Here is a 25,563-nt window from a genome sequence, read left to right as displayed (position 1 = left end):
TAAAAGACTGAAACCTTTTCATCAGGATGCCTACCTTCACTTATCTATTCACTTTGGAACACAGTACTCGAAGTTCAAGCTACAGCAATTATGCAAGAAAAAGAAATAAAAGCCATGTGGGTAAGAATATGTAAAATTACTTGTCTACAGATAATATGACCTTAAAAGTAGAAAGCACTAAAGATTCCACAAGAAAACTCTTTGACTGAACAAACGAATTCACCAAAGTAGCAGGATACACAGTCAACACACAAAAATGACTTGCATTTATATACACTAACAGTGAACAATCTGTAAAGTAAATTATAAAAACGATTCCTCCTAGCAGCAAAAATAATAAAATATTTAGAAATTAACTCGAGGGGCACCTGGGTGGCTCAGTCGGTTGAGCGTCCGACTTCGGCTCAGGTCATGATCTCATGGTCCGTGGGTTCGAGCCCCACGTTGGGCTCTGTGCTGACAGCTCAGAGCCTGGAGCCTGCTTCGGATTCTGTGTCTCCCTCTCTCTCTGACCCTCCCCCGTTCATGCTCTGTCTCTCTCTGTCTCAAAAATAAATAAAACATTTAAAAAAAAAAAAAGAAATTAACTCGAAAGACCTATAAAATAAAAATTACAAAACGGCTGAAACAATGTAAACAAGACATAAATAAATGGAAACACATCCCATGTCCATGGGTTGGAAGACTTAATATTGTGAAAAATGTCAATACTACCCAAAGTGATCTATAAATTCAATGTAATCCCTTATCAAAATCCCAATGACATTTTTTTTGCAGAAATAGAAAAAACCCTTCTAAAATTCATATGGAACCCCAAGGGACCCCAATATCCAAAAACAATCTTGGAGGAAAAAAAAAAAGAACAAAACTGGAGGAATCACACTTCCTGATTTTGAAACTTACTACAAAGCTACAGTAATCATAACGCTGTGGTGCTGCCATAAAGACAAACACGAAGACCAATGGAATACAATGAACCCTTGAATATACGGATAAATAATTCTTGGTGAGGGTACCAAAACCTTACACTGAGGAAAGAGTCTTCCAACAAATGATGCTGGGAAAACTGGATATCCACTTGCCAAACAGTAGAGCCACCCTTCCCTAATACCACATATAAAAGTAACAACACAACTCAAAGACCTGAACGTAAGACTTACAACAACAAAAGTCTTAGAAGAAAACATAGGACAACAGTGTCCGACACTCGATCGATGAGGACATGATGCTGAGTGAAGTAAGCCCGTCACAGTGAGACAAATACTGTGGGATTCTAGTTACACGAGGCACTTAGCCAAAACCATCTCAGAGACAGAAAAGAGAATGGTGGTCGCCAAGGGCTGCAGGGAGAGGGAACTGGGAGTTAGTGTTCAGTGGGGACAGACTTTCAGTTTTACGAGATGAAAACAACACGGAGGTGGATGGTGGTGAAGGCTGCACGACACTATGAACCTACCTAACGTCACTGCATTGTACACTTAGAAACGCTTAAGATGGGGGGACGCCTGGGTGGCTCAGTCAGTTAAGCGTCCAACTCTTGATTTGGGTGCAGGTCGTGATCTTGTGGTTTGTGAGTTCGAGCCCTGCACCGGGCTCTGCGCTGACAGCACGGAGCCTGCTTGGGATTCTCCCTCCCTCTGCCCCTCCCCCACTCGTGTGCTCTCTTGAGTGTGCGCTCTCTCTCTCAAAACAATTTAAAAAGTGCGTCAGATGGTAAACTTTATGTTATGTGTATCTCACCTTAAGAAAATGAAAAAAAAATCACAAAAAGTAATGGAAATTTAAAAACGAAATTACAAGTGGAAAGAATTACTTTAATGAATTCATTTTTCGGATATTTAACTTCAATATAAAGTAATATAAAATTTTCACTAAACTACTTTATGTTCTCATTTCTCCAGAGAGCAAACTAAAATTGTATCTTCTAATACGTAACTTAATAACACCACAGCACTCCTGGAAAAGTGTAAAATATTATCACAGATGTATTATAAATCAACGCATCGACATTTATTTAGTAGGTGTGGCCAAATAAACTCTCCTTGCCTGGCGCTAAGGACACGGGTTATGCTTTTCAAATGTATGTATACTCAGGGGAGAAAAAGTGTGTCTGTGGTTTATTTTAAAACTAAAACATGTATGTGTCTCTCTGTAAAGGCAACAGTTGTGTTTAATTTCTCCTTAATGTTATTATCACACCAGAGACTTTCCATCGAACCAAATCTCAAGTTGAAGCTGCACGTTAGCAATGACCACGCGTGGCTGTCAAGCACAGCCACGCGCCACAGTCACGGCAGCAGTAATGCACGCTCCAGTGATCTTTATATTTTCGCGTTTAGGTTCAAAACCTAAAATAACTGTCTAAAATCTGGGATCTTTTCCCCTTAATCTGAAGTCCCTGTCTATAAAGTATTCTTGTAACTTTGGCTATGGAACATTCCAGAATAGGGAGTTACAGAAGTCCGCAGCCCTGCACCCAGAAGTTACACGGGGAAGATGTCCAGTGTGGTGGCCAACTGCCTGTGTGTCTCCAAGAAGTGACAGGTCCTCCACCATCCTGAGCGCTGTGTGTCTCCCTTACATAATGCCACTCTCTGTAGAAGTGCTTTCTATTAAAAATTGGTAATCTGCTGTAGGGATATACCTTAAGATCACAAAGAAATCAAAATTATTTGGGAAGGAGGAAAGAAATTGAAATTTTCAAAGGGGCGCCTGGGTGGCTCAGTCGGTTAAGTGTCCGACTTCGACTCAGGTCATGATCTCATGGTCTGTGAGTTCGAGCACCGTGTCGGGCTCTGTGCTGACCACTCAGAGCCTGGAGCCTGTTTCGGATTCTGTGTCTCCCTCTCTCTCTGACCCTCCCCCGTTCATGCTCTGTCTCTCTCTGTCTCAAAAATAAATAAACACTAAAAAAAATCAAAATTACTTGGGAAGGAGGAAAGAAATTGAAATTTTCAAAGGGGTGCCCGGGTGGCTCAGTCGGTTAAGCGTCCGACTTCGACTCAGGTCATGATCTCGCAGTTGGTGAGTTCGAGCCCCAGGTCGGTCTCTGTGCTAACAGCTCAGAGCCTGGAGCCTTTTTCGGATTCCTAGTGTCCCTCTCTCTCTGCCCCTCCCCCACTCACACTCCGTCTCTCTCTCTCTCTCTCTCTCTCTCTCTCTCTCAAAAAATAAACAAACAAAATGAATGTAAGAAACAGAGGTTTATGCTACTGGTGTTTTCCTTCTATTCACTCACCAAACCATTTTGAAGTGATATAAATTCTGGCCATTTTGCTAATTACATGGAATATACTTTCTAGATTATTTGGTTCTCTAATATAACTGATTCTATGATTTATTTGTGAGGCACAAAATCTAAACCAACCTAACAGTTTCCAGAATATGTCCCCTAGTACTGCAAGTATTTGTCAGGTGACAGGCCGGGACTTAAATTTAGTCCAGGGACGGGGCTGCACCCACAGGCGCCTCGCGGGCACGCAACAGCAACACGTGTCAGCAGCCGGCCGGCCTCCTCGATCCGAGCACTATGTTCCGTGTCCCCCCTCACTGCTTTGCGTCACCCTAAGAAGAAGGCTACCCCCGGACACAGAAGTCTTCTCAGCCTCCAGGCCCGGGTGCCGTGCAGGGTTCAGAACACAGGTGGCTGCGTTTCCTAACAACCCACGCGTTCCAAGAGCCGAGGTGGGTGGGCATTCACTGCTGCCCCAGTTACACCCCGTGTCAAGAGGAGAGTTCATTCGATTCGACTCGTTCAAACACGTGGGGTGTCTAAGCAGAGCCCACGCTCGGGTGAGACACCGCGGCCTGGCGTTCTTACGACCCATAAGCACATTCCAGCCCTGTGCCTCGGGTACCCCAATGCCACTGCTTGTTTCTTCCACAGGAAAATGCCAGGCTGCCACGTGGGCCCGTTTTTATAAGCAGAGTAGCCGCTCAAAGTAGAGATGACAATTGCCTGAGAAATGAACAGCCCGAGAAAACGGAGTTTTCCCTTTGACCTTCATGATTTTACAGAAAGAGCACCAACTTTCAAGAGAAGTAGGTGGCGTCTATGCATCAACTGTTTCGTACTTGAATCTGTAACTGAACTGGAAGGACTGACTTCCGACTCATCCAGAGATGGTCTCAGAATCCGACTCTGACAGGCACCGTCAGACAGAAAACTGTTAGTCTCATTCCTGCTTCCCAAACATGGTCCACGTAGCACATCCTTTAATGATCTGTTCACCTAGGCATTTCAGCCACAACCGAGCAAACTGAGCATATAACCTGGGCAAATCCTGCCAAGTGCCGCCTCACACACTTACCGTTTCAGGTGTGAAACGAACAAACACTTTTTAGTATGGACTCTGACTCATTTCCACTGCCTCGTGGCAACTGCTAGGCTTATCTAGGCTAGGCTTATCTAGGTGGTGACCCTGACCTTCCGAGCACGGAGCAGGCGTCCCCGTGGGTCCAGTGAGTGAGTAAGTCAGACGGCAAAGGACCGCGGAGCCCCTCCCCCAGGCGCGCCCGTGAGGACCCTCGGCCGTCCGGCCTCTGCTGCGCGGCTCCGCTCCTCCTCCTCCAGGCCGCCCGCGACCGCGCAAGGACCACAGCGTGACCGCGGCGGTCTGCCACTCTTCCGGCTCCCTGACGACGACGGAGGTAGGTTTAAACACGCGTGCCGCTGCCGGTCGCCTGGTACGGTGTCCCCCGCTGCGTCAGACCCGAGAGGAGTAAGGGCATTAAAAACTACACACGAACCACAGGCCACCTACCTAAACTGCAGAGAAAGGTTCTGCGCCATTCCGTTTCGGAAGTTTAAGCCGGCTCTCCCTCCACGTTTCCACGACTATCTAATCATGTGAATGCATCAGTCTCTTTCTCCCACAATTGTGCGTGAACAGCACGGTATCTATGCAGTTTCAATTCTGGATAACGAGGAAGGGCTTTAAACTTTTTCTAATATCAAGACAACTACTGTAAGACATAGCTCTTTACCAATCTCACACAGGACAGAATAAACACTGGGAGGATGGGAAAGAAACGATCTCCGAGGAACTTTCTCCCCGGGTTTCCACCTCCTTAAGGTTACAGTTTGCCAAGATGAAATTTGCTTTGGGGAGGGAGAAACCAAAAGGATACCATTTGAGGCTGTTTTTTCCACATTTAGCAAACAATAGAAATTTGCTTTTTAGGAGGGGAGTGTTTTGACTGGAAGAGACCTGAACAAGGACGTGTGCTCTGGTTCTAAGAAATTACAGCAGAAAACGTATTTATAAAGAAGCTTGAATGGTGTTAATGGCCCACAAACATTGCTACTATTTCAAAACTGGCTACTTTTAAACTCTAAACTTCAGAGAGAATTGCTTGGTCCTGAACAATAAGCAAATCAGTTGTGCCACTAATAATGACACGAATCATTTCTGTAACTCAGAATGTCACACAGTGAGCAGCTGAGGCCATCCTGACATTACTCACAATGCGACGACCAGACTCCGCGTAGGCAGCAAAGCAAAGCACGTAATACATGCACTGCCACAGGGCACGTGAATTAATTTTCCCTGCTTCTTATTTAATTACTTAGGCTGATACAAAGCGTGTATTTTTTCCTCTGTGTATCACGCTCTGAAAAAGGAATCTAAGCAGGTATCACTTCTTCAAATGTTGACTTTATACTTCAGTAATTAAACTGATGAATTCCATTTTCTGGTGGCGAAACCAGTTACTCAACACGGTTTCTTTCTTTCCTCCTTTTGGAAAGACGCACACAAGAATGACAATTTTTCTCCTTAAACAACCCAGAACGTGACGACGTATCTGAACGGCGTGAAACAAAATCTTGTTGGAAACACCCAAAGGAGACAGCGGAAGGCGGGTGGTTGAACCACGCGTATCAAGATTACGTGCCAGAATTCACACGAAGTACATGTAACTTGGGTGAACCGTGGCCTTGATGAAGTCAAAACCCCGAGACCAACCCCCCGTGTGGCGCCCTGGCTCTGGGGCAGACCCTGCCATTCCGGACACCTCTCCTTACAGAGAACTGCAGTTTGCAGTCTTTTCCTTCTCCCAAGCGTGCGGCCTGTTCGGTCCGGGGAGGCCGGGGGGACATAAATGCACGTGACTGCCTGGGATCTTTTACAAACACCAATGTCATCCTCTCTCAGCTGGAAATCCTGAAACGGCCTCTTCCTTCTTTCGACCAGACCTTCGGGATGGAACCGGCTGCCCTTCCCCATCCTTCTTTCCCCCACCCCGCGAGCTCACTCGCGCACACACACGCTCAGTCCCACGCTCCGCCACGCACCGCGTGAACTGCGCTTTGCAGCCTGGTTGTGTTCGGCCACACTCTCGCACACTCGCACGGAACTCGGTGTGATTCCTTAGCAAGCGGTAAGCAAGACAAAGCTGGGAACCAGGAAGGAAGACTGCAGGTCATTTTCCAAAATATTAACAGTGGCTAAGCTAATAACTCTTAATTTATTGTGCTAATGAAGCCCTTTCATCAGGCTTTTTCTCACATGTGCCAACTCGTCTTTAACTAGAAGTGCTTTTTTCCATAAATATTTTTGCAAACACACAGAAGGATCTTGGTTTTCTCCAGATCTCACTATACACTTCCTCATGGGTCTCCACCAACATTTCGAACATGCTTTTCTCACTGAAGCACACGTACTAACAAAGTTGCAGGACAACGACCATCTTCCCCACAGGCACGCCTGCTTGCGTTCCCATAATCTGCCCATCGTCTGACACGTAGTGAGTGCTTTCTCAACAAGGACACCCGCTCACCTGGTGCGTGACCAAGGATGAAACGACCCTGACTGCACCAACAGAAATCTTTGTACAACAACTGCACCAATTAAAAGTAAACTCCAGTCACATACTAAAACCCCTTAATTTTTATAAGGCATTTAGAGTATCAGTGTAAGCTGCTAAGTCCAAAGTTACTGAGTCGTCCAAATCCTACCAAATAGGGGATAGGACTCTCTGGGGAGAAGGGACTTCAAGATAGAGTAAAACACCTCAATACTGAAAAGGGAGTTCAATGAAACGCACGCGTCTACGTGAGCAAATGCACACGCACACGCCCATCCACGCACCCACTTACTAAAATCAGGCGACGATGTGGCTATTCTGGTGTATTAACTATAACACAGAGTCAAAGCTGAAATAGCAATTTCAGACTTCATCTTACTGACTCCCAGTATTTTCAGGGTGAAGACCTCTTCCAGAGTAAATATGCTAAACGGAAACACGGTCGTGAGCGCATCCCACACGGAGACTGGATACATGGAGATTTGAGAACTGGAAACATTCTCTAGGCTTTCCCGCTTCAGTTCAAAACTTCTGTTTTAATTCTCTAAGTACTCTTTCAAATGTAAGGTCTGCTATTTTTAACTTGTATGCACAACGAATACATTTGTATTTAACAAAAGACTTAACTTACCCTGGTAAAGGTGCCTTCAAAACTGTGAATATCCAGTTGTGGCTTCTGAGCATAAACGTAAGCACTGATTGAAAAAAGGTCCTGGAATACAGAATATCCGAATTAATTACACTATAATTAAGTAAAGTTACATGGAAAATTTTCAATCACCAACTGACATTTGTCATGTATCGTTATCAAAAGCGATGGCCGACTTCCTGTATTTCGTGCGCCAACTCTACGGGTCAGGATGGAAGGGCAACTAAGAGAAATCACTCATGGGGCGCCTGGGTGGCGCAGTCGGTTAAGCGTCCGACTTCAGCCAGGTCACGATCTCGCGGTCCGGGAGTTCGAGCCCCGCGTCGGGCTCTGGGCGGATGGCTCAGAGCCTGGAGCCTGTTTCCGACTCTGTGTCTCCCTCTCCCTCTGCCCCTCCCCCGTTCATGCTCTGTCTCTCTCTGTCCCAAAAATAAATAAACGTTGAGAAATCACTCATGAGCTCAACAGAGGTGTGGCAATTTCTCTTGATTCTAACACACCGCTGCTGCTTAATGACAGGTGTGTGTCAAAAGCACGTGGGCGATACTTACACGACACCTACCGCCTGCGGCTGCCCCACGGGCCCAAGTTTAAAGGCGAAGGTATACTTCCCATCTGTATGCTTTGAAGTTTTGTCAGACCGTGTGTGAGTATTTAGGAGTTAGCGGGTACCAAAGAATTTAGTGAGATTTAAGTAAAGCTCACAATTCCGCAGAAGTTTTAGAAAACAACCTAGCAAATCCTCGATTTGTTTACATGCTTTTCTTTAGCAGCTACTGCCTTTGCTACACACAGCTGCTTTCCTTACAGCCACGAGCGTGTTGCATTTCTCCCATGGGCCTGAGCCACATCCCCATGATCTGTATTTGTAAGACTGTACGGGAAGGCTTCAGCTATGCACACATCATAGCGACTTTCCCAGAACTGGGGATGAAGTAGGAAAGAAATGGTTTCGGATATTCCATTCACTGGCAACACGGAAGTTTAAATAGCTAAGTCTCCAGAGACAACATCTTAAGCACCTCATTTTAGGACAATTATAAAGGTATGTCTGCTGACTTAGAAAGTTTAGTTTTTAAAACTCTCTCTCTATATAATTTTATTAATGTTATAATAAGTGCAATGTGTTGAAAACAAATTTCAAGTTTTTAATGGTGCATGATAGTTTTTACTGGGAGATCACAGAGAGTTTACAACGCTGGAAAGTTCCTCGTCTGTTTGGACTTTGGCAAAGCCAAAACCCACACGGGACTCTGACTGCACTGGGCACTCGACGGCCCAGGCGAGAGGGACCTCGTTTTTGTTCTGTGTGGTGACTCCACACGCCCTAAAGTGCCCACATATAACCGACACATAAGACAAAACCCCAAAGCACACATCTTAAGTTTGTTAACATCTAAATGTGCTAGTCTATTTTTCACACCGAATCACATGAACACAAATTAAATTGTACGTGGGTGAGTTATACCCACAAATGTAGATTATGTACAGCCGAGTTCTTCAGAGTAAACTAATAAAGGTCTTTTAGTTCTTGATATTTCACTTGTGTTTAAAAATATAATCTTAATTGGCTATCAAAAAGCTGGACAAGTACAACACTACACAGAAACTTAAGAAATCTGTCCTTACGACGGGCCTGAAATGTCAAGGACACAGCAACGAGGAGCCCCAGAACCCCAGCCCGCTGTGCCCCGCACTCCTCGGCAGTGCCCTCACCTCTGCGTCCCCCCAGACCTAGTCTCCCTGCCGCCCTCTGAAGGCGGGCTGGCTTCCCTTTCGGTTCCGTGAGCGATCTCCTCAGCAGCAGCAGACAGCACAGGCGCCTGAGGATAACTGAAAACCCTCAACCACAGTCGAACGCACTTCTGAGTTTAAGGTGAATTCTGTAGTGGAAACGCGGGTTTGATACAACAACCCAGTGAATACGGAAACAATTCGTGGAAAAAGAGAAAACTAGCCACTCGCACAGGAGCACGTCAGGCTCAAGCTCACTGCACAGGAAGGCAAAAGCTGTGGACGGTGGACCTCTGACCAGGGTGGGCTTCCCGATGGGAGCCCACGGAGGGAGGCCGGAGGGACCCCTGCTGCGCACCTCCACCTTGCCCTCAAACTGTCCTCGGAGCAGGGCCGATGCCGGGTCTGCAGCACAGCTCTCACGGCCCGGCCGGGAAGTCGCATCATTTGAAGCCTGGACTCACAGACCCCACGTGCCTGCACCGGACTCCGAGCTGGATGTGACGCTGTCCGCCAGGGCTGTTCCGACCATGGCACGAGCAGTGCCACGCCGAATGCAGGCAGAGGCTGGCAAACACAGCCTGGAGCTGCAGCCGGTGCAAGAATTCAGACCCTTGGGAGGGATGTTAACCACAGAAACCACCTGGGCGTGGGCTGGGCCGGGGTCGCCTGAGCTGCCCACGATCGAGGGCCGGTGCTCTGATGGGCCACGTGAAATCAAGATGCTTCTGGTACCAACATGTGACCCCTGCCCAAAGCTCCAAGAGGAAGGCCCACCCCTCCTGGTGACCCCTCCACGGCCCCATCTGTCTTGGGAACATCTCACCGCTGCTGACTTGTGGTTGGCGTTCCAGATCAGCCATGGTCTGCAACAGAGGACCATGAGCCTGACCACACTTCCCTCACCCCCCTGCATGTGCACATTAGAGGAAGGCGGTCTGATTACTAAGTGTCACTGTCCCAGAAAGGGAATAGTCTCTTCTGGGCCACTCCCCAGTAAAAGATGGGGACAGAAGGGGGAGCGGGGGGCACGTAAAGGCACTGTGAAAAGGTCTGAAGATTCAGATTTCCTCTTGACCAATTCCTAAACACAACGTGTCTTCAGGATTAAGCTATATGAAAATATTTTCCTGGGGCGCCTGGGTGGCTCAGTCGGTTACGCGTCCGACTTCGGCTCAGGTCATGACCTTGCGGTTCGTGGGTTGGAGCCCCGCGTCGGGCTCTGTGCTGACGGCTTGGAGCCTGGAGCCTGCTTCTGATTCTGTGTCTCCCTCTCTCTCTGCCCCTCCCCCGTTCACGCTCTGTCTCTCAAATATAAATAAATGTAAAAAAAAAAAATTTTCCTGTAAAAAATGCTTTGTGCCTCCTGCATAAAACCCTTCCGGCTCAAAGTCTGGGCAGGCGACATGAGGCCTGCAGGTGGCCCAGCAGAGGCCCTGACACCGGGCAGGAGCACGGGGAAGGGTAAGGTCACGGCTGCCGCTCACAGCTGTTGGCAGGCCCTCCCCTCCCGCTGCCAGAGACTGGCATTTGAGATTCAAAGGGGCTGCGGGACCTAGAGCAGCGGCTGCTGGGGTCTCCCACTCAGACGCGGTGCGAACAGTGGACCGCGTGGCTCTAGAGGCCGCGGCCAGGCCTCTCGAGGGAGCCGGCTGCTCTCCCCCCGCTGCGTGAGGTCCAAGGGCGATATGGCTGGCGCTCCTCCCGGAAGGACACCACGGCCGAGGGGGTGGGCTGAGCCGAGACAGGAACACAGCCGACGTGGGAAAGGCCTGCTCGCACGCAAGGCTGGGTGGGGTCTCGAAACGTGCCTTTCAGGCGGGTCCCCACCACTCGCAGATGAGAACCTCCCGGGTTCAGGAAACCCGGTTCATGCCGAACACCTGCTTCCCTCCGGGAGTCTGGCATCTGGGCACGTGCCTCCGTGAGTCCCCACTGTGCTCGCCTGACAGGGCCGTTTCACACGTGTTCTCCCAACGTGCTGCTGGGGTGTGCAGCCCACCCCGCGTGAGGCCACTGGGAGGGGCTCTGGAAACCGCATGGTGCTTCCTCCAGATGTGCCCCACGAGTCCTTCAGCTGGCTGTCTGAGCTCATGTCCTTTCACTGGAATAAATCGTGGTCATGAGGACGACTGTGTGCTGAGTCCTGGGGGTCCTCCTAGGGAATCATTAAAACTGGGGGTGGTCTTCCCATGTTTACAGCAGCACCACTGACAATAGCCAAAGTGTGGAAAGAGCCCAAATGTCCACCGATGGATGAATGGATATATACATATACACACATATACAGCGGAGTGTTACTCGGCAATCAAAAAGAATGAAATCTTGCCATTTGCAACTACGTGGATGGAACTGGAGGGTATTATGCTAAGTGAAATCAGTCGCTCAGAGAAAGACAAGTATCATATGACTTCACTCGTATGAGGACTTCAAGAGGCAAAACAGATGAACAGAAGGGAAGGGGAACAAAAATAATCTAAAAACAGGGAGGGGGACCAAACCGAAGAGACTCATAAATATGGAGACCAAACTGAGGGTTACGGGAGGGGTTGGGGGAGGGGGGATGGGCTAAGTGGGGGAAGGGCATTAAGGAATCTACTCCTGAAATCACTGTTGCACTATATGCTAACTAATGTGGATATGCATTTTAAAAAATGAAAAATAAAACTAAAAGTGAAAAAAAACTACCACAAAAACCCCAACAACTGGGGGTGCTCTTGAGGCACCTGGGTGGCCCGGTCGGTTAAGCATCCGACTCCTGATTTCAGCTCGGGTCATAATCTCACAGTTCGTGAGGGCGGGCCCGCGCTGGGCTCTGTGCTGGCAGCGGGAGCCTGTGTGGTGTTCTCGCTCTCCCTCCCCCGCTACCCTTTCACCACTCTGTTCACTCGCTCTCAAAATAAATAAATAACCATAAGAAAATTGGGGGTGGTCTTGAAGGTCCCAACACAGAGAGTTTACCATTGTTTGAGTTCCGGTGTTCACCTTTTGTTACCTGTTTTATTTCGGGTTTGTCTCAGAGCCGGTGTTTTAGCGTGGCTGCCATATCCAGACAGAAAAACACAGACTAGCCAAAAGAGACAGAGGTCAAAGACCGGGGCAACCTTACAGCAGCTGACGAGTGACGGTGGAGACAGGGACCCGAGACAGGAGAGTGCCTCAGAGGGGCCCTAACTTCTGGCATCGTCTCATCCCGACCCCACACAACCCACACTCGGGGTGGGTTTCCAGCAGCCCCCAACTTCAGGAAAGATTTCAGAGTTCAGAGTTCGACTCCAACCAAGTTAACTACCACTTAACACAAAACCGAACACAAAACACAGCGCTCTTCAGAAGGACATAAGTCCATCCAGAATCTCTACGACCTGTCATTAGAAATGCTGAAAAAAGAATCCACATTTCTAGACCTATGAAGACACAAGAACACAAGGTCTGGGGGCTGGGGGCGCCTGGGCGGGTCAGTCAGTTGAGCGTCCGAATTCGGCTCAGGTCATGTTCTCGCAGTGTGTGAGCTCGAGCCCCGCGTCGGGCTCTGTGCTGACAGCTCCGAGCCTGGAGCATGCTTCAGATTCTGTGTCTCCCTCTCTCTCTGCCCCTTCTCTGCTCATGCTCTGTCTCTCTCTGTTTCAAAAATAAATAAAAACATTAAAAAAAAAAAAAAAAGAACACAAGGTCTGTATTCAGCAAAGAATTCAATCAACAGACTAATTCTGGGGCACCTGGGTGGCTCAGTCAGTTAAGCATCCAACTCTTGACTTCAGCTCAGGTCACGATCTCACAGTTTGTGAGAAGCACGGAGCATGCTTGGGATTCTCTTTCCCTCTCTCTCTGCCCCTCCCCCACTAGCACCCTCTCTCTCTCTCTCAAAATAAATAAGTAAACTTAAAAAAAAAAAAAGGATTAATTCTGAGATGACCAGATCAGAATTAAGAGATGAGAATTTCAAAGCAATTATAACATCTCAAAGACTTAAAGAAAAATATTCTCCTAAAGAATAATCAATGTGAAACCAAAGCACACACACAAAAATTATATTTAAGGAAAAAGAACCAAATGGAAATTCTAGAATTAAAAAAAATACGACACCTGAAATAAGTTTATTAGATGGGCTTAGCAGATTGGGGATGACAGAATAGAATCAGTGAATTCAGGGAGAGATCAAGGGATAATGACTCTGAAGACACAAAGGAAAAAGATCTAGAAAAGAATATGGTCACAGCACCACTGGCAGAATATCAAGAGATCTAACATGCTTATGCCTGGGATCCTGGGAGGAGTGAAGAAAGAACGAAGGAAACCTACGAAGAAGTAATGACTAAAAACATGCTAAATATGTTAACAGCCCAGACAGATTAAAGAAGCCGAGAAAAACCCTACACAGATTTAGAAACAAAACAAAACAAAAAAACAATAACAACAACACTAACAACAACATCAAAAAGCAAAGACACACTGCCAAAAAAACAAAGAAAGGAAAGTCTCACAAATGCATAGAGAAAAATGACATATTACACACAGGAACAACGATCAAAGGAACGCTGATTTCTCATTAGAAATAATGGAAGCAGGAGACAGTGGAACGAAACATTTAAAGTGCTACAAGGAAAAACACAGGTCAACCCAGAATTCCACATTCAGCAAAAATATCTTTTACCGAAACAGCTGAAATAAAGAGATTTTCAGATCAATGAAAATGAGACTTCACTATTAGCAGACATACACTACAAGAAATATTAACAGCAGGGAACTGTTTAGGCGGCAGGGAAATGTTATGCAGTAGAAACTCAGCCTTTTGGAAGGAACGGTGAAGAACAGAAATGATAAACAGCAAAAGGAAAACAAAAATGCTGTTTTTCCACTTATTTCTTTAAAATACGAGTGAAACACTGGAACAGCTTACATGCAGATATAATGCATATAAAAAGTATATGAATGCGTATGAACGTAGATGCGTGCAGAAAAGGCACAATACACTTTCAGAAGAAAGGACAGGGTGAGTTCTCACACTTTATGTCAGGTGACACAGTTTTACCTTTTTACAAGACACTTTTAGTTACGTGTGTATTGCAATCTCCAGCGAGTAGGAAAAGAGAAAGAGCTGAATGAAAATCCAATAGATAAAATAAAACAATTCTAAATACATTCACCTAACCTAAAACTGAGACACGGCTGCCCGGCCCATGAGGGAGGGTCAGGAAAGGAGAGGGAGGGGGGACTGCCGGCCCAAGATCTCCGAAGAGCAGTGGTGGCCAAAGTGGGGAAGAATCATCCTTCCGCAGGAGAAGAAACAATTCTTGAACATCATGACCGATCAGAGGGAGGGGGCATAAATACCAAGACGGGTAACACTGTTCATTTATTGGTGGAAAATAGAAGGAATTTCCATTTGATGTAAGGACAGACTGTCTGCAGACAGAGGCGGGCGGACGAGAAGCCGCGAGAGGGCGGCCCAGACTGAAAGCATGGACGCGGACGAGGGCGGCAGGTGATGGCAGACAGTCACGAGGGCTATGGACTTGCTTTCTGGCCTGTGGCGATGGCCTCACAGGTGCAAGTGTGTGCAGTTTCACTAGGTGCGATTGACTGCCTGCTGACTTGGCCTCAACGTCACAGAAAACACACACGCAAGATGACCGCAGGCAGCATAAGGACCAAGGTGGGAACGACAGTCACCGAGGGGTGTTTCTCATCTCTGGCCTTCGCGCTCAGAGACACAGAACAATTCACCTTCCAGTCCTGTCTGCCTGCTTCTACTTCAGCAGTCATGTCATTGTAAGTGGTCTCACTTTCCACTTGGTCTTTTTTGGCAGCTTCTGTTCAGACTGTGGTATCCTCTCAGATTTCTTAAAATATATTAGAGATTCGTATTTACTCTCTTCTCTTCCCGGAAGACCTAGTTAAGCTAGGCTTGTCAGCTCTCCTCTCCCAGTAGGAGCCCCAACTGGCGGGCTTAAAGAAAATATTCTTGGGGCATCTAGGTGGCTCAGTCAGTTAAGCGTCTGACTTCAGCTCAGGTCACGATCTCACAGTTGGTGTGTCTGCGCCCCGCGTCGGGCTCTGTGCTGATGGCTCAGAGCCTGGAGCCTGCTTCGGATTCTGTGCCTCCCTCTCTCTCTATCCCCCCCTGACTAGTGCTCTGTCTCTCTGTCTCTCAAAAATAAATAAATGTAAAAAAAAAAAAAAAAAAAGAACAGAAAAGAAAGAAAATGTTCTTTAGCAAAAAACAAGCAACTGTCTAAACTGTTATGGCTTCTCTCATTTCTAGAAAACATATTATCTTGCTGCTTACATTTATCTCCTACTTTAATTTTAATCCAGGTGAGTGGGGAGCACACAAATCTTCAAGCAGCCTAGAGTTACTTGAACAACAAGTGTGAAAGAACTGATTCTAATACGAGTGGTAACCATAACAACTCCAGAGGGAGCATCCTGTTCTAAGGGCGGCAAAATCCTCCGAGGGAGCCAACCGTGAAGTGTCGGTGCACACGGCCCAGTGGGAAGTACGACGGCGAATCAGAGAAACTCGCCAGAAAACGGAAGGAAGAGACGGTGTGGCGGAGACTCCTGTTAAAGACAGGACTTTCAGGCTTTCGCTGGGCACATGGCTCCACTGAAGACCCTCCCTCCCTCCCCCCTCTTTCCAGCTCTCACCACATGGGGCGGAGCGCGAGGAGCCGGGGGGGGGGGGGGGGGGGGGGGGTGCCAGAAGGCCCACAGGCCCTCTCCCCGCCCCTCCCCTCCCGTCCTGCTGGCAAGGCTGGAGGGGAGCAGTCACGTGGGACACAGGTGAGGGTCACGTGTCAATGACGACAGAGCTGCCCCCTCAGCCTCGGACCACCCACCTCTGGGCTGGTGAGTGGGTGGGGGGGGAGAAACCTCTCTCTTCTAATTTGTGTCGTATCAGTTCGGGAAGCAGAAACCACTCTAGATCTCAGGGGCAGAGAGAGATTTGCTTGCTAGATGGAATGAGACACTTCCAAACTCACCCGGAGGGATGAACCTCCCCAAATGCCTCTGAGAATGTTACCAAAACGGTCCTCCGCGGAAAATACCCTTGCAACTGCAGAGCTCAAGAGACACCCCGGAGCCGGACCCCAGGGTGAGGGGGGCACCACAGCTGCCACTTCTGCCCGCGACACCGAGGGCGGCCCCTGCCGGTGCAGAGCTGCCAACGGGGCAGAAGGAGACCCCTTCCTCTCCTGCCCTGTAACTTCCTCTGAGAGTCTGCCGAACCTGGGAAAGCTCACTCACATACCTCCATCAGGGCCTGGAAAACACGCACCGATGAATTTTCACGTTTCTAGAGAATAGAGATGCCCCGCTGGATGAAGGGTGAGCACAGCAGCTCACCACAGCGGGTCGGCTACTGCAGCTTAGAGTACATGTTAACCAATAGAAAGTTATTTTCAAGTCAATTAAGTCAAGCTGGTTTGCACAAGAAAAAACACATCGTGTCACAATTGTAGACTTAGGGAGATACGACAAGAATGCCTAGCAAGCAGCCAAGCGGCTCCTGGGAGAAGGCGCGTCTGGGAATCCTTCATCATTTCAGCATTACGCTGTGGACATATTTTTCAAAACATGAGGCTCGCGTACAACAGACTACCTTCTGATACATGGAGATCGAGAGCAACCCCAGCAACAATCCTCACTTCTACGTGCACATGAACATTCAGAGGAATGCCTTTCATCTAGTATATTAGACATCAAATGACTGAATAATGGCACAATAATGAGAATGTCATTCGAAGCTTTTCGCGATAATTTAAAAATCATTCTGAAGTTTTCAATAATGTAGGAAAGCCTCTGCTATTAGGTCAAGGGCAACATTTGTTCGCATTACTTAAAGGTCATTAAAATACATCCTTAATCATAACATGTGGTTCATTACAAATAAAATTGCCTTTCGTTCAATAAAACTAATTAAATGTAAATGGTGTTGTTTACTGCTACATAGATCTTTTGGAATAAATCAGCAAGTCATGATTTATTGTGACCTCGTTGTTGTTAATAAATCCGCCTGATCGCAAAAGCCAGAAACATGTTTCCCGAATGCGTATGGGTGCCTGAAGCACGCCTTCTAGACGCCTGTGCGGCCGCGAGAAGAGACCCTGCCTATGCAGGGTCGGCAGCACGTCCAGGGCGAAACGGCCTGTTCAAACCATAATTGTCTGATCACATCAGGTGACCAGGGGATACGACAGAACCGGACAGGTTACTCTTGGCGGTGTCCTCAGTTCTGCAAGAAAAGCTCTAAGGTTCGCAGGGTCACTTCTTCTTAGTGTCAGGATGCTCAACTGACGGTGTCACAAACCGTGATGACATCGCATACCCCAAATCCATCACGTCAGACACAGAAAAGTCAAAGTGAGTGGCAGTCAGGGGAAGCGTATTAATGGGGAAGCTATTAATGGAAAAACCAAATCGTCTTGCCTGAATCCATAATGAAACTAGAGCTTTTTCCCTATGAAAAAAAAAATCTATACAAATATGCCAAATTATATGAAGCTACAAATTTAAACTGATTTATACACCAGAAATTCGGTTAAGCTTTCCTTTATTCTAGGATATACTGCTTTTTGGTTTTACGGTCATAACAGAACTTCAAATGCTTTCATCTTACTACACCGTTACTTTACTTAAATGCTTAATCACACTCTCTATCAAAGTGCATCAACCATAAAATTTTAAAATTAGCATTATCTGAACCGCATGCTACAACTCTGTAACTGCCCTTGAAATGTATACACGTGTGTCACTGATAAAAATGAGGAGCACATCCTTGTGATCTTGAGCGTAACAAAATGTCACCTCCTGTGGACCATGGCACACGGGACAGGCAAAGGTACAGACGAGGACACAATAGGATTTTAACTCCTCTCCCGACACACGACTTACACACAGAACTGCCAACGGCGCAGAAGGAGAGCCCCTCCTCACCTGCCCGGCAAATTCTCGTGACAGTCTGTTGAACCTGGGGAAGCTCACTTTCCCGAGTGCACGCGTGCACCCGTGTGCCCTTTAACCGCATACACGCCCGTGCCATCGCCCCATCACACCCTCTGCAGGGCTGGCGATTCGGCCCCTGGCCTCCGTCACGGCTCACCCGCTTTCCTAGACTTCTGCGTTAACGCCAGTACCCCAGGTACCCTCGTTTGTTTGCCTTACGTTTGGCTTTGCTTTCGGGCACGTTCTGTCTAATACAGGTTTTAACTTCACACTTTTCTCTCTACCTCTCTTAGCAAAATTAAGGCCGCTACAAATGAGCATTTAGCGCAGGCGTTCCCAACCGTCCACGCGGGTGACTCGAGAATTCTTGCGAAGGAGACTCAGCGGGCAAGACTCGGGGTGGCGCCCCCCCGTGGGCCAGGCAGCACACAGAAATCCCTCCCGGTCGGTTGGTGTTCGCGGTCTGCTTCTCCCCCGCTTAACCCTGGAGAGTTTACGGAGGACGCGCGCTACAAAACAAGACGAACATGCGACGGAGAAATAGTGGCACCCGCCAAGCAATCGGCTCGAATCGCATCAGAAAGTCAACAAGCCGCAAGAACGTCTCGTGACAGAAACGAATCCATTTTAGCAAACAGTATGAGAAGCGTAAGCTAGACGTCCTAAGTAATAAGGTGACGGCCCAGCTGTCTTTTGCCACATTGAAGAAAAGCACAGCAAAGCAGACAGAAAACAGGCGAGTCTGAGCGAGCCTGGGAAAAAGCGGAGAGAGGAGGAGACCGCAGGGTGAATTTCCGGGCCCCGGCCCAGCACGACCGGGCCTTTTCACAGCGCATGACACCAAGCAACGTGTCTGACACTCCCTCTAACAACAAGCCCGCAGCCACGCAGATTTCGGGATGGGATCCAACTCCCTTCTCTGTGAGGCTACGTGCAGGGAACGCCTGAACAGGTATGACACCGCCAGTGCCGACGACAAGCATCGCTACCCGCTCACAGGCACCGAGTCGGCAAGACAGCCTTCTGATCACAACCGAGCCTCCACGAGCATAGGGGAAAACGTGTTTCCGGATTTACCATGGGAAGCTTAAAACGTTTACGTGGCAAAAGACACTGTAAAGCGAGAACTCGAGAGGCAGACTGGAAGGCGACGTTGGCAACAACGCACCTGGCCAAGGTAGGGAGCGACGGGCGCGCTGCTATGCTGACGCGGGGATGAAAAGCTCGGAGACGGAGTGAGGGCAATTTTACGTGTCTGCAAAAATAGCGAGCTATTCAGTACATGGCACTGCTGCCGTTGGTCAACAAGTTGTTTCCCTAAGTCTGATTTCCCACTCACAGCTTGACTCAAAATAAATGCTAGAAGGATAGGAGATTTGATGTGTAAAGCAGGAATCGTTTTTAAACTGAAAATAGAATCATGGAGTAGAAACATTCAAAGCATAAAACCGAAGGCAGTAACCAATTTATTTTTTTTTTTCACGTTTCTTCATTTTTGAGAGACAGACAGAGACAGAGCGTGAGCAGGGGAGGGGCAGAGAGAAAGGGAGACACAGAATCGGAAGCAGCTCCAGGCTCCGAGCCGTCAGCACAGAGCCCGACGCGGGGCTCGAACTCACGGACCGCGAGATCGTGACCTGAGCCAAAGTCGGACGCTTAACCGACTGAGCCATCAGGTGCCTCAGTAACCATTTTATTTTTAAAAACTGTTTTTATTGAAACATAACGAACATATAACATCGTCCAAAGTCAAGGTATACAACATGCCGACTGGACACATTCGCCGCTGCAATAAGACTGTCACTGTAACAAGAGTGATGACCACGGCCGTGTCACGTGCGATAATCGGAATGGCAGCCGTGGCGGCCATGTCTCGTGTGATAACGAGCACAACAGCCGTGTCACATGCGATAACGAGCACCGTGGCCATGTCACGTGTGATGACCAGCACCGCGGCTGTGTCACATGTGCTGATCAGCACTGTGGCCGTGTCACGTGCGATAGTCAGCATGGCGGCCATGTCACACATGATGACCAGCACCGCGGCCATGTCACGATCAGCACCGCGGCCATGTCACGTGTGGTGACCAGCACCAAAGCCCGCTGGATAAGTAGCCATTTTAAAAAAGAACCACTTTAGGGGCGCCTGGGTGGCGCAGTCGGTTAAGCGTCCGACTTCAGCCAGGTCACGATCTCGCGGTCCGTGAGTTTGAGCCCCGCATCAGGCTCTGGGCTGATGGCTCAGAGCCTGGAGCCTGTTTCCGATTCTGTGTCTCCCTCTCTCTCTGCCCCTCCCCCGTTCATGCTCTGTCTCTCTCTGTCCCAAAAATAAATAAACGTTAAAAAAAAAAAAAAAAAATTTAAAAAAGAACCACTTTAAAAAAAAAAAAGAAAGAAAAGAATCACTTTTGCATTACCAGCAGGCCACTCTACAGATACAGTAGACTTTCAAAGGGACAAAAGAAGCCATAAATGAAAAACGTGGACGAGACTTGAGAGTGGAAACTGATGCAAATGCTTCACAAGCTGCACACAAAGACCTCTAAAAACATACAACAGAAAAAGAGGCAGATAGCACAGCACAAACTTATAAAAGATAAACGTAAATTTGAACAAAATGCCATTTTCAGTCATCAGATGGGAGAAGACAGGTCAACCGACGGACTGATACACGGGAAATGCACACGCTGCTGCCGTCTTCGGGGACGTCTTGGCAAAAGAACCAAAATCCTTCAGATATGTCTGTCTTTTGATTTCTAACACTGTTTATAAAACGTCCAAGTGTTAACTTTCGTATTCACCAATAAACACCAGGCTGGTCACTGAAGTTAGAATGTGTATGGGGCGCCTGGGTGGCGCAGTCGGTTAAGCGTCCGACTTCAGCCAGGTCACGATCTCGCGGTCCGGGAGTTCGAGCCCCGCGTCGGGCTCTGGGCTGATGGCTCAGAGCCTGGAGCCTGTTTCCAATTCTGTGTCTCCCTCTCTCTCTGCCCCTCCCCCGTTCATGCTCTGTCTCTCTCTGTCCCAAAAATAAATAAACGTTGAAAAAAAAAAATTAAAAAAAAAAAAAGAATGTGTCAAGCACCGCGCAGCCATGAGCACTTGCAGAGACACACGTTTTCTAACATAAAAAGGAGACACAAAACATACCGTGGAATAAATATCCTAACAGAAGAACGTATGTGCAGAGCTATCCAACCACCCAAGGGCGTGGTGAGGAGAAGGGGCAGAAGGGGCGCTGTCGGGAGTAACTTTCACCCAAATGTGAACGGCAGCCAATGTTCACGAGTAAAGTTATGGGAGTTTTCCATCCTTTTTGTGGTTTATATATTATTTTCAATGGCATTACTGTCATAAGCAGCAAAAATTAATCTCCACTTCTTTTCCGCAACGAGTGCTAAGAGAAAGGGCTGGTTGGCCTGGAAGCCGTGAGGCAGGAGGGTGGCCCCATGCACGTGCGCTCCAGGGCCCGTCCTCCTAGCATGTCTGTCCCTACAATGAGGAAATCCACCAAAAACAAAGACCCATTAATTTGGTGTTTTAAAATTTTATGCTTGATGACCCATCTTTTAATTATAATTTGAATTGTTTGTAAACAAAATTTTTTAGGTTCATTTATTTTTGAGAGAAAGAGACAGCACAAGTGGGTCAGGGGCAGAGAGGGAGAGGGAGACACAGAATTCGAAGCAGGCTCCGGGCTCCGAGCTGTCAGCACAGAGCCCAACGTGGGGCTCAAACTCACGAACCATGAGATCATGACCTGAGCTGAAGCTGGATGCTTAACCTACTGAGCCGCCCAGGGGCCCCTGACTATAATCTGATGTCACATAGATCAGTTAGTCCACAAGGCATTTATATCTCTCATTAAAAATTAATCAAGGACTTCTATAAGCTATGCTGCTGTAACTGGTATGAGACTTGCCCTCCCACCAAAAACATCGGGGAAATGAACAAAATATGAGAAACAGCCGTTTTTCAGACATGGGACGCAATGCTTCCGGAAGCACCCCTGGGTGGCTAGCTTCCTGCATAAGTGGATTTTTCCACCCCCACAAAGTGAAGGGGAAGCCAAGCCCACAAAGGTAGTCTTCTTAAATTTAGGGACAGAGACCGGAGCTCAGGGGGGCAGGGCAGTTAGCATTTGTAAAACCCCGAGAAGGAGACGAGGTGGAAAGGACCAGAGGCCCCTGCGCTGAGCTCACGAGTGCACCGCTGGTGCCACTGCTCGCCTGGCTGGGGGGAGGGAGCTCTGGCCAGGCAGAGCGCACCCAGAGAGCCCTAGCCAGAACCAGCCCCAGAGATGACACAGACTGGGGGAGAGACCAAGTCTGACCAGCCAGCCACTCAGAGGCATCTGTGAACAACCAAGAATTTTCACGGTTGTCCCAGAAAGACCAGGCCTTTGTAGTAGGATTGCACCAGCATCGCAATAAAGGGGATTCGAGGCCCACCCCGGGAAAGTTTAACAAGCTTTGAAAAGATCAAGTTTATTCATAGGCTGCTAAACTAAGAAAATAAAATCAATGGTTTTGAAAAAAGAAAAAAATATGACATTTATTATATCCAGCATCCATTACAAAATTATCAGACATGCAAAGAGGCAGGAAATTGTGACCTGTAACAAGGAGTAAAAATGAAAACTAGAAACATACCAGGAAACAACAGAGACAATGGATAAAGGATAAGTATTAGAAACTGCTGAGTGATTTAAATGAAACTATAAACACATCGGGAGAGACGGAAAAAAAGCTACTTGATAACAAAAAGAAGAGAACCACCTGGAACTTCCAGATATTAAAAACAGAATATTTGGAATAAATAATTCGCTGGACAGCCTTAACAGAAGACTCGATACTGCAGAAGATAAGATTAGTGAATCTGAAGACAGAGCAACAGAAACTATCAAAACCGAGGCACAGAAAAGAGCAGGAGAGTGCCAATGGACTGTGGGAATAACGACTGGTCTCCCACACGGGTCGTTCAGGCCCCAGATAGAGGGGCTGGGCAGAAAGGCATGAAAAATAAAGAGTAAAAGTTTTTGAAATTGGGGGGAAAAAAACCACAAACAACATACCCGAAGCAAGACCAATCAGGCACATCACTCATGAATTCCTGAAAGAACGCCCTGAGGAAGAAAAGACAAAGAGGAGACAGAAGGGTGGCAGAGTGTTTCAGAACGACATATGCCACGAGGCAGAGCAGAGACAGCTCCGAGATGACAGCAGAGACCAGAAAAACTGTCAAACAAAAACTTGAAAAACGTCTCCCAAAAATGAAGGTAAAATAAAAACGTTTTTCAAGCAAAAATTCTCACAGTTAATCAAGCAGACTTCTCCATGACGTACTGAAAAGGTTTTTGAGTTGCAGGAAAATGACACTGAACGGTAAGTTGGACCCACACACAGGAAAGAGGGCTGTGGAACTGGTGAATGTGCAGGAAAGTGGAAAAGATGGGTTTTATTTTTTAATACCTTCTTAACATGCTTGACTACTTTAAGCAGAAATACATCCATTTTATTGCGTGGTTTGTGACACGCAGAAGTAAAACACATGACATGGTAACACAAAAGACAAGAGGAAGGAAGTGGAAGTCTACTGTGCAAGTTTCTTAAATTACAGATGCACTGGTATAACACCAGTGGAGAGAGACGCTGGTGGGTGAGGAACATGCTGGAAACCACAGAATAACCACTACAAATAGAACCAACTCTTACAGCTGGTAAGTCAATAATAGTAAGTAAACAAAAATCTAAAATAATACCTAAAGATGCAAAAAAGGAACATAGAGATGAGATAGGTAGAAAATAAACAGCAAGATAATTGCCTTTACCTCAACCATTATTATTAGGGTAAATGTACGCATTAAGAATGCAACAACTGTCAGTAAGTAAAAAAGCAGTATCTACTTCTGTTATGTGAATAAGAAACCCACTCCATATATAAAGAAATAGACACTATAAACATAAAAGCATGGAAAAAGATATGCCATGCAAACACCAATCAAAAGAACACTAGAATCACCATGTTAACATCAGACAGAGCAGATGTCACAACACAGCATACTATCACACATAATGAAAAAAGGTCAATTCACCAACAAGATGAAATAATTCTGAGTGCGTACCTAACAGCGATGCTGCAGAGTACATCAGACAACTGATGGAATTCAAAGGAGAAAGAGTGTATCTTAAAATTCTTGTTTCATTAATTAAGAGAACAAATGGCAGAAAATAAGTAAAAATATACAACCTTTAAACAACAGTTTCCATCACCTTGACCCAATGAGCACTTACAGGATATCCACAGGGCAGCAGAACACAGTCTGTACCCGGAGAGAGCACGTGCCAGGTCATGGCACGAGTCCCAACTTGTACCAAAGGACTGAGATAAAACATAACGCGTTTGACGAACATAACGTGGTTAAATAACAACTAAATTACAAAGGACATCAGGAAAATCCCCGACTACAAGGTAAGTAAACAATGTTTCCAAGTCAACAAAGGATGAGAAGAAATCCCAAAGGACCTAGAAAACATTTAACAAAAACATAATAAAAATATAGTATGTAAAATTTGTGTGATACAGGTTAAGTAACACTTAGGTGTGTTACAGCTAAAGGCTTATAACAGAAAACAGCAACGTAAAAATCAAGTTTACTTCCACTTTAAGAAGGTAACAAAGAATAAAAAACTGCACACAAACTAAGTGAGAATGAAGGGAATAAATATCAGAAAGAAGTAAGTTAATACAGAAAAAAAACCAACAATAAAGATGATCAAAGACACCAAAAGCAAGTTCTTTGAAATATGACTAAAATCGACGAGCCTCTGATGAGACCGGACTGACCAGGAAGAAAAGATATAAATTACCAATACTGACGATGCAAGGGGGATCCTACAACCACTAAAAAATAGTATAACAGAAGGGAAAAATGGGTGATGGGCATTGAGGAGGACACTTGTTGGGATGAGCACTGAGTGTTGTACGTAAGCCAACTTGACAATAAATTGTATTTTTAAAAATAATTAAAATTTAAAAAATAAAAAATAGTAACAGATTATGAATTTTATACCATTAAATTTGGCCACTTATATGGAACAGATAATTCTTCGACAAACATAAATTTCCAATGAATAATAAATCTGATTAACTCTACTATCTATTTTAGAAATTCAATTCATAATTACCTCCCCACCAAGTAAACTTGTAGCTCAGATAGTTTCAAGGCTGAATATGTCCAATAGTAAAAACGAATGACCCCAATCTTACACCAACTACTTCAACAAATACAGGAGGCAAAAAGACTTCCCAACTCAACTTATGAGGCCAGCTCACCCCTAGGTAACAGACCAAAGGCATTACAACAAAAGCAAAACAAAATACAAATGTTTCCAGTCCATGTCAATCATCGTGTTAACAGGTAA

General features: G+C 46.6%; 1 protein-coding gene across 4 annotated transcripts in view; it reads right to left on the bottom strand.

Moving 5' to 3' along the window:
* The window catches only part of ATP9B (ATPase phospholipid transporting 9B (putative)), a 248,910-nt gene that overhangs the window by 130,515 nt on the left and 92,832 nt on the right, over positions 1-25,563 (bottom strand). For all 4 annotated transcript variants that reach the window (XM_047828023.1, XM_047828022.1, XM_047828019.1 and 1 more), the window contains exon 9: positions 7,439-7,519. In XM_047828023.1, the coding sequence (XP_047683979.1) occupies positions 7,439-7,519 (81 nt within the window). The remainder of the gene's footprint in view (positions 1-7,438; positions 7,520-25,563) is intronic.

The sequence above is a fragment of the Prionailurus viverrinus genome, chromosome D3 (assembly GCF_022837055.1).
Source record: "Prionailurus viverrinus isolate Anna chromosome D3, UM_Priviv_1.0, whole genome shotgun sequence".
NCBI lineage: Eukaryota > Metazoa > Chordata > Mammalia > Carnivora > Felidae > Prionailurus > Prionailurus viverrinus.
Note: the sequence above shows the minus strand (reverse complement) of the source record. Positions and strands in the feature narration are given on the sequence as shown.